Source organism: Mizuhopecten yessoensis, unplaced genomic scaffold (assembly GCF_002113885.1).
Source record: "Mizuhopecten yessoensis strain PY_sf001 unplaced genomic scaffold, ASM211388v2 scaffold8381, whole genome shotgun sequence".
NCBI classification, from domain to species: Eukaryota; Metazoa; Mollusca; class Bivalvia; order Pectinida; family Pectinidae; genus Mizuhopecten; species Mizuhopecten yessoensis.
Window position 1 is genome coordinate 733842 of NW_018407519.1, and position 16071 is coordinate 749912.

The window sequence follows — 16071 nt, forward strand, 5'->3', positions numbered from 1 at the left end:
GTGGTAAAGGTGTCTGACCATCTACAATCACTAGCCCTCCACCACTGGGTCACCCTCCACCACTGGGTCACAGTGGCCGTGTGGTTAATCACTAGCCCTCCACCACCGGGTCACAGTGGCCATGTGGTTAAGGTGTCTGACCATCTACAATCACTAGCCCTCCACCACCGGGTCACAGTGGCCATGTGGTTAAGGTGTCTGACCATCTACGATCACTAGCCTCCACTACTGGGTCACAGTGGCCAGGTGGTTAAGGTGTCTGACCATCTACGATCACTAACCCTCCACCACTGGGTCACAGTGGCCGTGTGGTTAAGGTGTCTGCCCATCTACAGTCACTAGCCCTCCACCACTGGGTCACAGTGGCCGGATGGCTAAGGTGTCTGACCATCTACAATCACTAGCCCTCCACCACCGGGTCACAGTGGCCGTGTAGTTAAGGTGTCTGACCATCTACAGTCACTAGCCCTCAACCATTGGGTCACAGTGGCCAGGTGATTAAGGTGTCTGACCATCTACGATCACTAGCCCTTCACCACTGGGTCACAGTGGCCGTGTGGTTAAGGGGTCTGACCATCTACAATCACTAGCCCTCCACCACTGGGTCACAGTGGCCGTGTGGTTAAGGGGTCTGACCATCTACAATCACTAGCCCTCCACCACTGGGTCACAGTGGCCAGGTGATTAAGATGTCTGACCATCTACAATCACTAGCCCTCCACCACTGGGTCAAAGGGGCCAGGTGGTTAAGGTGTCTGACCATCTACGATCACTAGCCCTACACCACTGGGTCACGGTGGCCAGGTGGCTAAGGGGTCTGACCATCTACAATCACTAGCCCTCCACCACCGGGCCACGGTGGCCGTGGGGTTAAGGTGTCTGACCATCTACAATCACTAGCCCGCCACCACTGGGTCAAAGTGGCCAGGTGGTTAAGGTGTCCGACCATCTACGATCACTAGCCCTCCACCACTGGGTCACAGTGGCCAGGTGGTTAAGGTGTCTGACCATCTACAATCACTAGCCCCCCACCACTGGGTCACAGTGGCCAGGTGGTTAAGGTGTCTGACCATCTACGATCACTAGCCCTTCACCACTGGGTCACAGTGGCCAGGTGGTTAAGGTGTCTGACCATCTACAATCACTAGCCCGCCACCACTGGGTCAAAGTGGCCAGGTGGTTAAGGGGTCTGACCATCTACAATCACTAGCCCTCCACCACTGGGTCAAAGGGGCCAGGTGGTTAAGGTGTCTGACCATCTACGATCACTAGCCCTACACCACTGGGTCACGGTGGCCAGGTGGCTAAGGTGTCTGACCATCTACGATCACTAGCCCTTCACCACTGGGTCACAGTGGCCGTGTAGTTAAGGTGTCTGACCATCTACAATCACTAGCCCCCCACCACTGGGTCACAGTGGCCAGGTGGTTAAGGGGTCTGACCATCTACAATCACTAGCCCTCCACCACCGGGCCACGGTGGCCGTGGGGTTAAGGTGTCTGACCATCTACAATCACTAGCCCCCCACCACTGGGTCACAGTGGCCAGGTGGTTAAGGGGTCTGACCATCTACAATCACTAGCCCTCCACCACTGGGTCAAAGGGGCCAGGTGGTTAAGGTGTCTGACCATCTACGATCACTAGCCCTCCACCACTGGGTCACAGTGGCCAGGTGATTAAGGTGTCTGACCAGCTACGATCACTAGCCCTTCACCACTGGGTCACAGTGGCCAGGTGGTTAAGGTGTCTGACCATCTACGATCACTAGCCCTACACCACTGGGTCACGGTGGCCAGGTGGCTAAGGGGTCTGACCATCTACAATCACTAGCCCTCCACCACTGGGTCAAAGTGACCAGGTGGTTAAGGTGTCTGACCATCTACGATCACTAGCCCTTCACCACTGGGTCACAGTGGCCGTGTAGTTAAGGTGTCTGACCATCTAAAGTCACTAGCCCTCAACCATTGGGTCACAGTGGCCAGGTGATTAAGGTGTCTGACCAGCTACGATCACTAGCCCTTCACCACTGGGTCACAGTGGCCGGGTGGTTAAGGTGTCTGACCATCTACGATCACTAGCCCTTCACCACTGGGTCACAGTGGCCAGGTGGTTAAGGTGTCTGACCATCTACGATCACTAGCCCTCCACCACTGGGTCACGGTGGCCAGGTGGCTAAGGTGTCTGACCATCTACAATCACTAGCCCTCCACCACCGGGCCACGGTGGCCGTGGGGTTAAGGTGTCTGACCACCTACAATCACTAGCCCTCCACCACCGGGTCACGGTGGCCGTGTGGTTAAGGGGTCTGACCATCTACAATCACTAGCCCTCCACCACTTGGTCACAGTGGCCGGATGGCTAAGGTGTCTGACCATCTACAATCACTAGTCCTTCACCATTCGTTCGAGCGTTTGTGAGGCCTATACATACATTGTTCTACACAGTTATTAGTGATTTTTTTTGTAGGTTTTCAAATTTAAACATAGTAATATAGTAATTTTTGTGTAGAGATTTCCTTCTAAACAATATAAGTCATCATTCAGGTTTATTAGTAAACTTTCCAAACATCAGGAGCTAATAAACTTGTGACACTTTATCTGAAAATAGGACCACATAGATATGAAAGTGATACCTGTTTCATGAAACCAATGTTAGTCTACTGACATTATGACGTACTACAACCACACAACTCACAGCAACCTTTTATCATTTAACAATCTCAGGAGATATCTTATGTTTGTGAAAAATCTAAGAATATAATACAGCATAATATAAAAATGTTAGTGACATTTTATTTAACTGCTTTAAGCTTAAGTGATCCATATTTTTATCTTACTAGATGTGAACATGGATAAAAAAAATCAAACTCTATTGAATTTACTATTCATGATATTAGATATGATATTAGAGCTGTTTTTACAAAAATACAGGCAGTGTTAAAGGGCTTCTATGGAAATATTCCACAGAATTTAAGTTTTTATTTAATGTGCAACTCTGTTAATTTCAGATATTATATTTAAATTTCTTGTCATGGTTTAACATTCTTGCAGCAGCAATTGTTATATGCAGACAAATGCCTCGAGATACTACACCTCCACTAGGAAATAAGTCGGAGATAAAAGGGATTCCCTGTGTTGTAGAGAGAGAAGCAGATCTATTTTACTCTAGTGTCCTTGAAGTAAAAGATACAATAACATTATTTAAATACACTGTACAATCTATAAGCAATTATACAATCTTCAAATTATAGCCACCAAATTCTCAGTAGTGAAAAATCACAATGTTTAAATTATAGCAACAATCTGAATTTCTCTGTAGTGAAAAATCAAAGTTTATGACTCTAAAATCTATTCCATAGAATGTAATGTACTCCATTTACTACTATCTATGTTATCCACTGTACAGGAATTTAATTTGCCTTAATAGCTATGAATGTTGCAAACAAAGAAATATTATATTTAAATGACAAATTTGGTATCGTATCAACAGTAATTTTCTTCGTCTCACCATAAAACTTTCGTATCATTGTAATACAAGATAGAGTATTGTGTTATTTGAAAATATTGATTTAGGCTAACAACAGGAAAACGTCCTCTTCAGCTGTGGCTATGTACTCCTGGTCCCCCGAGAATTCCTACGGTCACAAAACAACTTAAATGATTACTGATTTGTCAGGTTGTATCTTCCAATCAATTTAATGAATACAGACTATTTGGTAGAACAAACACACCAAACGTGGCACAGTTGATTATTTACCGTCAGTGCTGTTACGTTTTTATTAAGCAACGGTCACTTACAAAGTGACAAAATAATCAATCATTCTTTTTGTGATCAATTAAAGATGGCTGCCACAATCAGTCATGAATAGTGTTTTAAATTTGAATCTGACGATTTTTATGACCAAAATGAATTTGAGATTTAATTTTTCTTTCCCTGATTTTCTTATTTATCCTCTTATGCAATATGAATCGTTTAACACTCTTAATCAAGATCATCATGGGAATTATTACTCAATCACATTCAATAGTTTTTATTAGACAAGATCCCCATGGGAACTATTACTCAATCACATTCAATAGTTTTTATTAGACAAGATCCCCATGGTAATTATTACTCAATCACATTCAATAGTTTTTATTAATCAAGATCCCCATGGGAATTAATGTTTATCTGAATTCAAGGAGTTGAAACGTGTTTGATATGCCATGTAAAACAACAAAACTTTGACAAATGCAAGATTTTAGATTGACTTGATAACCAGGAGACAACTAGGGCCCACCCATAGTACTTTAGCATTGGAGGCAGCATACCAGATTAGATAAAATGATAATTTGATATTTAATATATTAAATTATAGTTTATATACAGTGATGGAGCCAGCTCCTCTTTTGTTTCAGCTGTTATAATAATATAAGTTGTTTTGTATAGTTTATATGCAACTCATGACGTTTCCCTATTCAGTCATGATAATTGCATGGGCTGTATGGTTATATATGTTAATGAAGGTATGGTAATTAGTAGATGAGAAATTGACCAATCACAGAGAAGTATATTGTCCCCTATAGGGGTCTCTTAAATGGTGAGCAGCCCCCTTCATCCGGGGAGGCTGCAGTGAACCACGGTTGTTTATGTGTACCCACCCACCATCCCCAGCTACATGCCAAGTTTCATATATGCATATAAGTTCTGCCAATTGTAATGTAGTACTTATCTTTTGTTGTTTCCCTATATTTAGCAGCTGTTCCTTTTCTCATGATTGTATCTTTGTGCAATGTCATTTTAACATGTACCATGTATACTTGCCTGTGCAGGTATTATTGCTCTCTTTTAGGTTTCGGCTACTCACTTCAGGTAGGTTACTATATTTCTTCACTTCAGTTCTAATTATCTGGCTTCAAATTCTAGGGGAATTCACCCCAATCTCAACATAGTTTTATATTAGTGTGGGGATGCGGCTTCTCTTGTATTACAGGAGTCTAGCTGCTCTCATCATGGCTTCTCTATAGGGGTGTTCACAACCAGAGCCTAGTCGCTTATCTGGAGACATTTTCAGAGTCTAGTTGCACACTTCTCTGGGCTGTGTACGTAGGTGCTTCTCTGAAGACATTTTCAGAGTCTAGCTGCTTCTCTGGGATGCGGCTTCTCTTGTATCACAGGAGTCTAGCTGCTCTCATCGTGGCTTCTCTAGGGGCGTTCACAACCAGAGTCTAGTCGCTTCTCTGGAGACATTTTCAGAGTCTAGCTCCTTCTCTCAATACCCCCGGAGTCTAGCTTGTTCAAAAAATAGTAGCATAAATATATGGTAGTAAAATTGTTGGAGTGAGTAGCCCCTGATGCGCCAAATGTATTACTGTATGTAAATATGTTGCTAACGAGAGTAATAAACAGGTTAACTGTTTCCTGTGTGTTAGTTGTGTATAAAACGTTTCATCACCTATAATAGTTTATTACTATTCTGTTCATTTTTATATCACTATAGAACCATTTTATCGCAGAGCTAGATAATGCAAAACATAAGTTGAATGTTCATTAGGTAATGGTTTTTGCCATCATTTCTAACAGTTCTTAACTATGCTTATATATAATTAGCTGCTAAGACAGTGGACATTGAAACCAAGACCAAAAACAAAACAAAAAATACTTAAAAGTCAACATTATAATCAAATAAATTCTTCAAAGATTCCTTCCATATTTTTTCCATTATTTAATAATACAGCAGCGTTGTTTTCTGAGCTGACACATAAGTAGCTTTTTTTCTTCAATTTGTTTTCACAAAAGAAAACAAGACAATTCAAAAACATGAGTTGGGGTCTATTACGGACAGTCTCCATGGTTACCGTATTGCCATGTGACAGGGAGAACTGGAGACAGCCGAGCTAATTTGGTTAGAGTCCCTCATAGTCTGTACTGGTTGTCACGCCAGGCTATTGGTCGAGCTAATTTGGTTAGAGTCCTTGATGGTCTGTACTGGTTGTCACGCCAGGCTGTTGGTCGAGCTAATTTGGTTAGAGTCCTTCATGGTCTGTACTGGTTGTCACGCCAGGCTATTGGTTGTCACACCAGGCTATTGGTTGTCACACCAGGTTATTGGTTGTCACGCCAGGTTATTGGTTGTCATGCCAGGCTATTGGTTGTCACGCCAGGCTATTGGTTGTCACGCCAGGCTATTGGTTATCACGCCAGGCTATTGGTCGTGAATGGTGGACTCCACCAGTCAGGAAATAGCAACTATGTTAAGTACAAGTTACCGAAGTCATAGGTCCACATTTCTGCAAAAATGTCCCAATACAATGGCATAAACATGTGGCATAATCATTGTGTTGTCCTGACAATAAGACCATAAATATGGTTTTATCATTTTGTTGTCCTGACAATAAGATCCATACATATGGCATCATCACTGTGTTGTCCTGACAACAAGACCATAAATGAGGTTTTATCATTGTGTTCTCCTGACAACACGACCCATACATGTGGCATTATCATTGTGTTGTCCTGACAACACGACCCATACATGTGGCATTATCATTGTGTTGTTCTGCCAACAATATCAATACATGTGGCATTATAATTGTGTTGTCCTGACAGCAAGACTATAAATATGACTTTATCATTGTGTTCTCCTGACAACAAGATCCATACATGTGGCATTATCATTGCTTTCTCCTGACAACAAGATCCATTCATGTGGCATTATCATTGCATTCTCCTGACAACAAGACCCATACATGTGGCATATTCATTGTGTTGTCCTGATAAAATGACCCATATATGTGGCATAATCATTGTGTTGTCCTGATAAAACGACCCATATATGTGGCATAATCATTGTGTTTTCTTGACAACAAAACCCATAACTCATAATATTTAAAAAAGAGGATTCATCACAACAAGAACAATAAATCTAACACTACTAAAAGGATATCCTGACAACATAACCAAATATATTTAGCATTTACCTCAAGGATGACTCCACAAAACAAAGTCCATAAATCTAGCACTTACTGAAGGTATATCCTGACAACCCATATCTATACCATTACCAAGAGGATATCCTGACAACAAGACCTACACAAGTAACAGTACCACAAGACTGTTCTGACAACAAGACCTACACATGTAACAGTGTCACAAGACTGTTCTGACAACAATACCTATACATGTAACATTACCACAAGATTGTGCTGACAACAAGACCTTCACATTTAGCATTACCACAAGACTGTTCTGACAACAAGACCTATACATGTAACAGTACAACAAGACTGTTCTGACAACAAGACCTACACATGTAACATTACAACAAGACTGTTCTGACAACAATACCTACACATGTAACAGTACCACAAGACTGTTCTGACAACAAGACTTACACATGTAACATTACCACGAGACTGTTCTGACAACAAGGCCTACACATGTAACAGTAGAACAAGATTGCTCTGACAACAAGACCTACACATGTAACATTACAACAAGACTGTTCTGACAACAAGACCTACACATGTAACATTACCACAAGACTGTTCTGACAACAAGGCCTACACATGTAACAGTAGAACAAGACTGCTCTGACAACAAGACCTACACATGTAACATTACCACAAGACTGTGCTGACAACAAGACCTACACATGTAACATTACCACGAGACTGTTCTGACAACAAGGCCTACACATGTAACAGTACAACAAGACTGTTCTGACAACAAGACCTACACATGTAACAGTACCACAAGACTGTTCTGACAACAAGACCTACACATGTAACAGTACCACAAGACTGTTCTGACAACAAGACCTACACATGTAACAGTACCACAAGACTGTTCTGACAACAAGACCTACACATGTAACAGTACCACAAGACTGTTCTGACAACAAGACCTACACATGTAACAGTACCACAAGACTGTTCTGACAACAAGACCTACACATGTAACAGTACCACAAGACTGTTCTGACAACAAGACCTACACATGTAACAGTACCACAAGACTGTTCTGACAACAAGACCTACACATGTAACAGTACCACAAGACTGTTCTGACAACAAGACCTACACATGTAACAGTACCACAAGACTGTTCTGACAACAAGACCTACACATGTAACAGTACCACAAGACTGTTCTGACAACAAGACCTACACATGTAACAGTACCACAAGACTGTTCTGACAACAAGACCTACACATGTAACAGTACCACAAGACTGTTCTGACAACAAGACCTACACATGTAACAGTACCACAAGACTGTTCTGACAACAAGACCTACACATGTAACAGTACCACAAGACTGTTCTGACAACAAGACCTACACATGTAACAGTACCACAAGACTGTTCTGACAACAAGACCTACACATGTAACAGTACCACAAGACTGTTCTGACAACAAGACCTACACATGTAACAGTACCACAAGACTGTTCTGACAACAAGACCTACACATGTAACAGTACCACAAGACTGTTCTGACAACAAGACCTACACATGTAACAGTACCACAAGACTGTTCTGACAACAAGACCTACACATGTAACAGTACCACAAGACTGTTCTGACAACAAGACCTACACATGTAACAGTACCACAAGACTGTTCTGACAACAAGACCTACACATGTAACAGTACCACAAGACTGTTCTGACAACAAGACCTACACATGTAACAGTACCACAAGACTGTTCTGACAACAAGACCTACACATGTAACAGTACCACAAGACTGTTCTGACAACAAGACCTACACATGTAACAGTACCACAAGACTGTTCTGACAACAAGACCTACACATGTAACAGTACCACAAGACTGTTCTGACAACAAGACCTACACATGTAACAGTACCACAAGACTGTTCTGACAACAAGACCTACACATGTAACAGTACCACAAGACTGTTCTGACAACAAGACCTACACATGTAACAGTACCACAAGACTGTTCTGACAACAAGACCTACACATGTAACAGTACCACAAGACTGTTCTGACAACAAGACCTACACATGTAACAGTACCACAAGACTGTTCTGACAACAAGACCTACACATGTAACAGTACCACAAGACTGTTCTGACAACAAGACCTACACATGTAACAGTACCACAAGACTGTTCTGACAACAAGACCTACACATGTAACAGTACCACAAGACTGTTCTGACAACAAGACCTACACATGTAACAGTACCACAAGACTGTTCTGACAACAAGACCTACACATGTAACAGTACCACAAGACTGTTCTGACAACAAGACCTACACATGTAACAGTACCACAAGACTGTTCTGACAACAAGACCTACACATGTAACAGTACCACAAGACTGTTCTGACAACAAGACCTACACATGTAACAGTACCACAAGACTGTTCTGACAACAAGACCTACACATGTAACAGTACCACAAGACTGTTCTGACAACAAGACCTACACATGTAACAGTACCACAAGACTGTTCTGACAACAAGACCTACACATGTAACAGTACCACAAGACTGTTCTGACAACAAGACCTACACATGTAACAGTACCACAAGACTGTTCTGACAACAAGACCTACACATGTAACAGTACCACAAGACTGTTCTGACAACAAGACCTACACATGTAACAGTACCACAAGACTGTTCTGACAACAAGACCTACACATGTAACAGTACCACAAGACTGTTCTGACAACAAGACCTACACATGTAACAGTACCACAAGACTGTTCTGACAACAAGACCTACACATGTAACAGTACCACAAGACTGTTCTGACAACAAGACCTACACATGTAACAGTACCACAAGACTGTTCTGACAACAAGACCTACACATGTAACAGTACCACAAGACTGTTCTGACAACAAGACCTACACATGTAACAGTACCACAAGACTGTTCTGACAACAAGACCTACACATGTAACAGTACCACAAGACTGTTCTGACAACAAGACCTACACATGTAACAGTACCACAAGACTGTTCTGACAACAAGACCTACACATGTAACAGTACCACAAGACTGTTCTGACAACAAGACCTACACATGTAACAGTACCACAAGACTGTTCTGACAACAAGACCTACACATGTAACAGTACCACAAGACTGTTCTGACAACAAGACCTACACATGTAACAGTACCACAAGACTGTTCTGACAACAAGACCTACACATGTAACAGTACCACAAGACTGTTCTGACAACAAGACCTACACATGTAACAGTACCACAAGACTGTTCTGACAACAAGACCTACACATGTAACAGTACCACAAGACTGTTCTGACAACAAGACCTACACATGTAACAGTACCACAAGACTGTTCTGACAACAAGACCTACACATGTAACAGTACCACAAGACTGTTCTGACAACAAGACCTACACATGTAACAGTACCACAAGACTGTTCTGACAACAAGACCTACACATGTAACAGTACCACAAGACTGTTCTGACAACAAGACCTACACATGTAACAGTACCACAAGACTGTTCTGACAACAAGACCTACACATGTAACAGTACCACAAGACTGTTCTGACAACAAGACCTACACATGTAACAGTACCACAAGACTGTTCTGACAACAAGACCTACACATGTAACAGTACCACAAGACTGTTCTGACAACAAGGCCTACACATGTAACATTACCCCAATCAGACCAATATATGGTACATGTATACCACAACCATGCTACAGTGTTAACCTTGAAACATTGTTGGTTTCTTAACAATTAACGAAGCCACATATCCACTACAATTAGCTTTGTTCACCAAGCTTTGTTCACCTGTACATGTTGCACCACGCTTTGTTCACCTGTACATATGTCACCATGCTGTGTTCACCTGTACATATGTTACCAAACTTTGTTCACCTGTACATATGTGACAAGGCTTTGTTCACCTGCGGTTTGTTCACCTGTACATATGTCACCATGTTGTGTTCACCTGTACATATTGCACCACGCTTTGTTCACCTGTACATATGTTACCATGCTGTGTTCACCTGTACATATGTCACCATGCTGTGTTCACCTGTTCATATGTCACCATGCTGTGTTCACCTGTTCATATGTCACCATGCTGTGTTCACCTGTACATATTGCACCACGCTTTGTTCCCCTGTACATATGTTACCATGCTGTGTTCGCCTGTACATATGTCACCAAACTTTGTTCACCTGTACATATCTGACAAGGCTTTGTTCCTCTGCGCTTTGTTCACCTGTACATATGTCACCATGTTGTGTTTACCTGTACATGTTGCACCACGCTTTGTTCACCTGTACATATGTCACCAAGCTTTGTTCACCTGTCCATATGTCACCATGTTGTGTTCCCCTGTACATATGTCACCAAACTTTGTTCACCTGTACATATCTGACAAGGCTTTGTTCCTCTGCGCTTTGTTCACCTGTACATATGTCACCAAGCTGTGTTCACCTGTACATATGTCACCACGCTTTGTTCATCTGTTCATATGTCACCATGCTTTGTTCACCTGTACATATGTCACCAAGCTGTGTTCACCTGTACATATGTCACCATGTTGTGTTCACCTGTACATATGTCACCACGCTTTGTTCATCTGTACATATGTCACCATGCTTTGTTCACCTGTACATATGTCACCATGCTGTGTTCATCTGTACATATGTCACCATGCTGTGTTCACCTGTACATATGTCACCATGCTGTGTTCACCTGTACATATGTCACCATGCTGTGTTCACCTGTACATATGTCACCATGCTGTGTTCACCTGTACATATGTCACCATGCTGTGTTCACCTGTACATATGTCACCATGCTGTGTTCACCTGTACATATGTCACCATGCTGTGTTCACCTGTACATATGTCACCATGCTGTGTTCACCTGTACATATGTCACCATGCTGTGTTCACCTGTACATATGTCACCATGCTGTGTTCACCTGTACATATGTCACCATGCTGTGTTCACCTGTACATATGTCACCATGCTGTGTTCACCTGTACATATGTCACCATGCTGTGTTCACCTGTACATATGTCACCATGCTGTGTTCACCTGTACATATGTCACCATGCTTTGTTCACCTGTACATATGTCACCAAGCTTTGTTCACCTGTACATATGTCCTATTCAATTACATGAAAGAACAAGATGCCCAATAGGCCTGCATTGCTCACCTGGTATAAATCTCACACCTGTTATCTTAAAAGTGGACTAAAAAACAGCTACAGGCAGAATATCAGTGTTTGATTCCCAGGAAGCCACCAGCCAAATATGAAGATTCTATCCCTTTTAGTTCTTCAGAAGAAGTCGTTTGAAGAGTTTGACACATTTGACCCCTGTGACCTTGAAAGAAGGTCAAGGCCATTTTCATTCTAAAACTTTGTCAGGCTCCTACCAACGAAGCCATCACCCAAATATCATGATTCTAGGCCTGGCCATACTTCAGAAGAAGTCGTTAAAAGGAACAGAAGAAGAAGGATTTTAAAGAATAATTTGCTATGTTTCCCCTATTGGGCCCCGCCCCTCAGGCGCCATGGGGGCCAGACCCACGGTTTATACAAAATTTGATCCCCTTAACCCAAGGATACTTCAAACCAAATATGGAACAAATCCTTTCATTCCTACAGAAGAAGAAGAATTTTAAAGAATTTGCTGTATTTCCCCTATTTGGCCCCGCCCCTCAGGCCCCTGGGGGGCAGACCAACGGTTTATACAAAATTGGTTCCCCTTCACTCAAGGACACTGCAGCCCAAATATGGAACAAATCCTTTCATTTCTACGGAAGAAGAAGGATTTTAAAGAATTTGCTAGATTTCCCCTATTGGGCCCTGCCCCTTAGACCCCAGGGGGGCCAGACCCATCGTTTATACAAAATTGGTTTCCCTTTACCCAAGGATGCTCCGCACCAAATATGGAACAAATCCTTTCATTCCTACAGAAGGAGAAGGATTTTAAAGAAGAAATTGCTATATTTCCCCTATTGGGCCCTGCTGCCCCTCAGGCCCCTGGGGGCCAGACCCACCATTTATACAAAATTGGGTCTTCTCCCATCAAGGATACTCCACACACAATTTTGTTAAAATCCGCTCAGTGGTTCATGACTAGTAGTGTTAAGTTGACGGACGAAGGCCGACGGACGCAAGTTTCTTGATTTCCATTCTGCAGACTTTATCTGTCGAAAGGTTCATTGTTATGTAGAATGCATGATGTATTCACAGTATTGCAAAAAAAATCTACAGACAGTACATAATTGTTTCTATCAGTATTCATGGTTGTTGTCATCTTACAGACGAAGATTGATGAGACATTAAGCCTAAACATCCCTGTACTCTATTATAAATATGATGCTTTCAGAAATAATTTCATGCATGGCATTGCTATATCATGCCTTCTTTCCAGGACACTGAATATTCCCATTATATAATTTGGATCATATGAAAAGGTTACGTATCCATAGATACAGATTATGAAATTCACCAAGAAGACTGAAATGACCATACTACAAGGTGTGGTGTGGTTTGCTTGTGTTTAAAATCTTATTTACAGCTATGGTGATTTACAGACACACCATTAGCATACCATTGGCATACTGGTTTTGGTGGTGGAGGAGTGCCTGGAGAAAAGCCATCGACCTGTGTCCAGTACTACACTGTCATTATCATAGCTACGACAATGGTACAATACCTAATGCAGTCAAACATGTGTCACCATATTCAAATCCATGGTCATTAGCGGTATTAATATCAGTACACAGACATCTTGTTTAAACCCCTTTTAGAGAGTAATAAGACAAAATTTACACAATGTAAATCCACTTTCCTAACAAAAACAACAAAGTCAAACCTGTGTCACCATAATTTACATTCAAGGTTCAATTAATAGAGACAAACCTGTGTCACCATATTTACATTCAAGGTTCAATTAATAGAGGTAAACCTGTGTCACCATAATTTACATTCAAGGTTCAATTAATAGAGGTAAACCTGTGTCACCATAATTTACATTCATGGTTCAATTAATAGAGGCAAACATGTGTCACCATATTTACATTCAAGGTTCAATTAATAGAGGTAAACATGTGTCACAATAATTTACATTCAAGGTTCAATTAATAGAGGTAAACCTGTGTCACCATATTTGCATTCATGGTTCAATTAATAGAGGCAAACATATGTCACCATATTTACATTCATGGTTCAATTAATAGAGGCAAACCTCTGTCACCATATTTACATTCATGGTTTAATTAATAGAGGCAAACATATGTCACCATATTTACATTCATGGTTCAATTAATAGAGGCAAACTTGTGTCACCATATTTACATTCATGGTTCAATTAATAGAGGCAAACATATGTCACCATATTTAAATTCATGGTTCCATACCTAACAGTCTTATCAAACACGTTACATCATTCCCCATGAATGATCTGAAGTTCACAACACAGGTAATACATTCTGTCCTCATCACACATGGGTAATACATTCTGTCTTATCATCACACATGGGTAATACATTCTGTCTTATCATCACACATGGGTAATACATACTGTCTTATCATCACACATGGGTAATACATACTGTCTTATCATCACACATGGGTAATACATACTGTCTTATCATCACACATGGGTAATACATACTGTCTTATCATCACACATGGGTAATACATACTGTCTTATCATCACACATGGGTAATACATACTGTCTTATCATCACACATGGGTAATACATACTGTCTTATCATCACACATGGGTAATACATACTGTCTTATCATCACACATGGGTAATACATACTGTCTTATCATCACACATGGGTAATACATACTGTCTTATCATCACACATGGGTAATACATACTGTCTTATCATCACACATGGGTAATACATACTGTCTTATCATCACACATGGGTAATACATACTGTCTTATCATCACACATGGGTAATACATACTGTCTTATCATCACACATGGGTAATACATACTGTCTTATCATCACACATGGGTAATACATACTGTCTTATCATCACACATGGGTAATACATACTGTCTTATCATCACACATGGGTAATACATACTGTCTTATCATCACACATGGGTAATACATACTGTCTTATCATCACACATGGGTAATACATACTGTCTTATCATCACACATGGGTAATACATACTGTCTTATCATCACACATGGGTAATACATACTGTCTTATCATCACACATGGGTAATACATACTGTCTTATCATCACACATGGGTAATACATACTGTCTTATCATCACACATGGGTAATACATACTGTCTTATCATCACACATGGGTAATACATACTGTCTTATCATCACACATGGGTAATACATACTGTCTTATCATCACACATGGGTAATACATACTGTCTTATCATCACACATGGGTAATACATACTGTCTTATCATCACACATGGGTAATACATACTGTCTTATCATCACACATGGGTAATACATACTGTCTTATCATCACACATGGGTAATACATACTGTCTTATCATCACACATGGGTAATACATACTGTCTTATCATCACACATGGGTAATACATACTGTCTTATCATCACACATGGGTAATACATACTGTCTTATCATCACACATGGGTAATACATACTGTCTTATCATCACACATGGGTAATACATACTGTCTTATCATCACACATGGGTAATACATACTGTCTTATCATCACACATGGGTAATACATACTGTCTTATCATCACACATGGGTAATACATACTGTCTTATCATCACACATGGGTAATACATACTGTCTTATCATCACACATGGGTAATACATACTGTCTTATCATCACACATGGGTAATACATACTGTCTTATCATCACACATGGGTAATACATACTGTCTTATCATCACACATGGGTAATACATACTGTCTTATCATCACACATGGGTAATACATACTGTCTTATCATCACACATGGGTAATACATACTGTCTTATCATCACACATGGGTAATACATACTGTCTTATCATCACACATGGGTAATACATACTGTCTTATCATCACACATGGGTAATACATA

General features: G+C 41.0%; 1 protein-coding gene across 1 annotated transcript in view; it reads right to left on the bottom strand.

Annotated features, from left to right (window-relative positions):
- Window positions 1–6213: 6213 nt before the first annotated feature.
- The window catches only part of LOC110455800 (inaD-like protein), a 35857-nt gene continuing 25999 nt past the window's right edge, over window positions 6214–16071 (bottom strand). Inside the window, exon 4 of the mRNA XM_021506181.1 lies at window positions 6214–6269. Coding sequence (XP_021361856.1) covers window positions 6254–6269 — 16 coding nt within the window. The 3' untranslated portion in view covers window positions 6214–6253. The remainder of the gene's footprint in view (window positions 6270–16071) is intronic.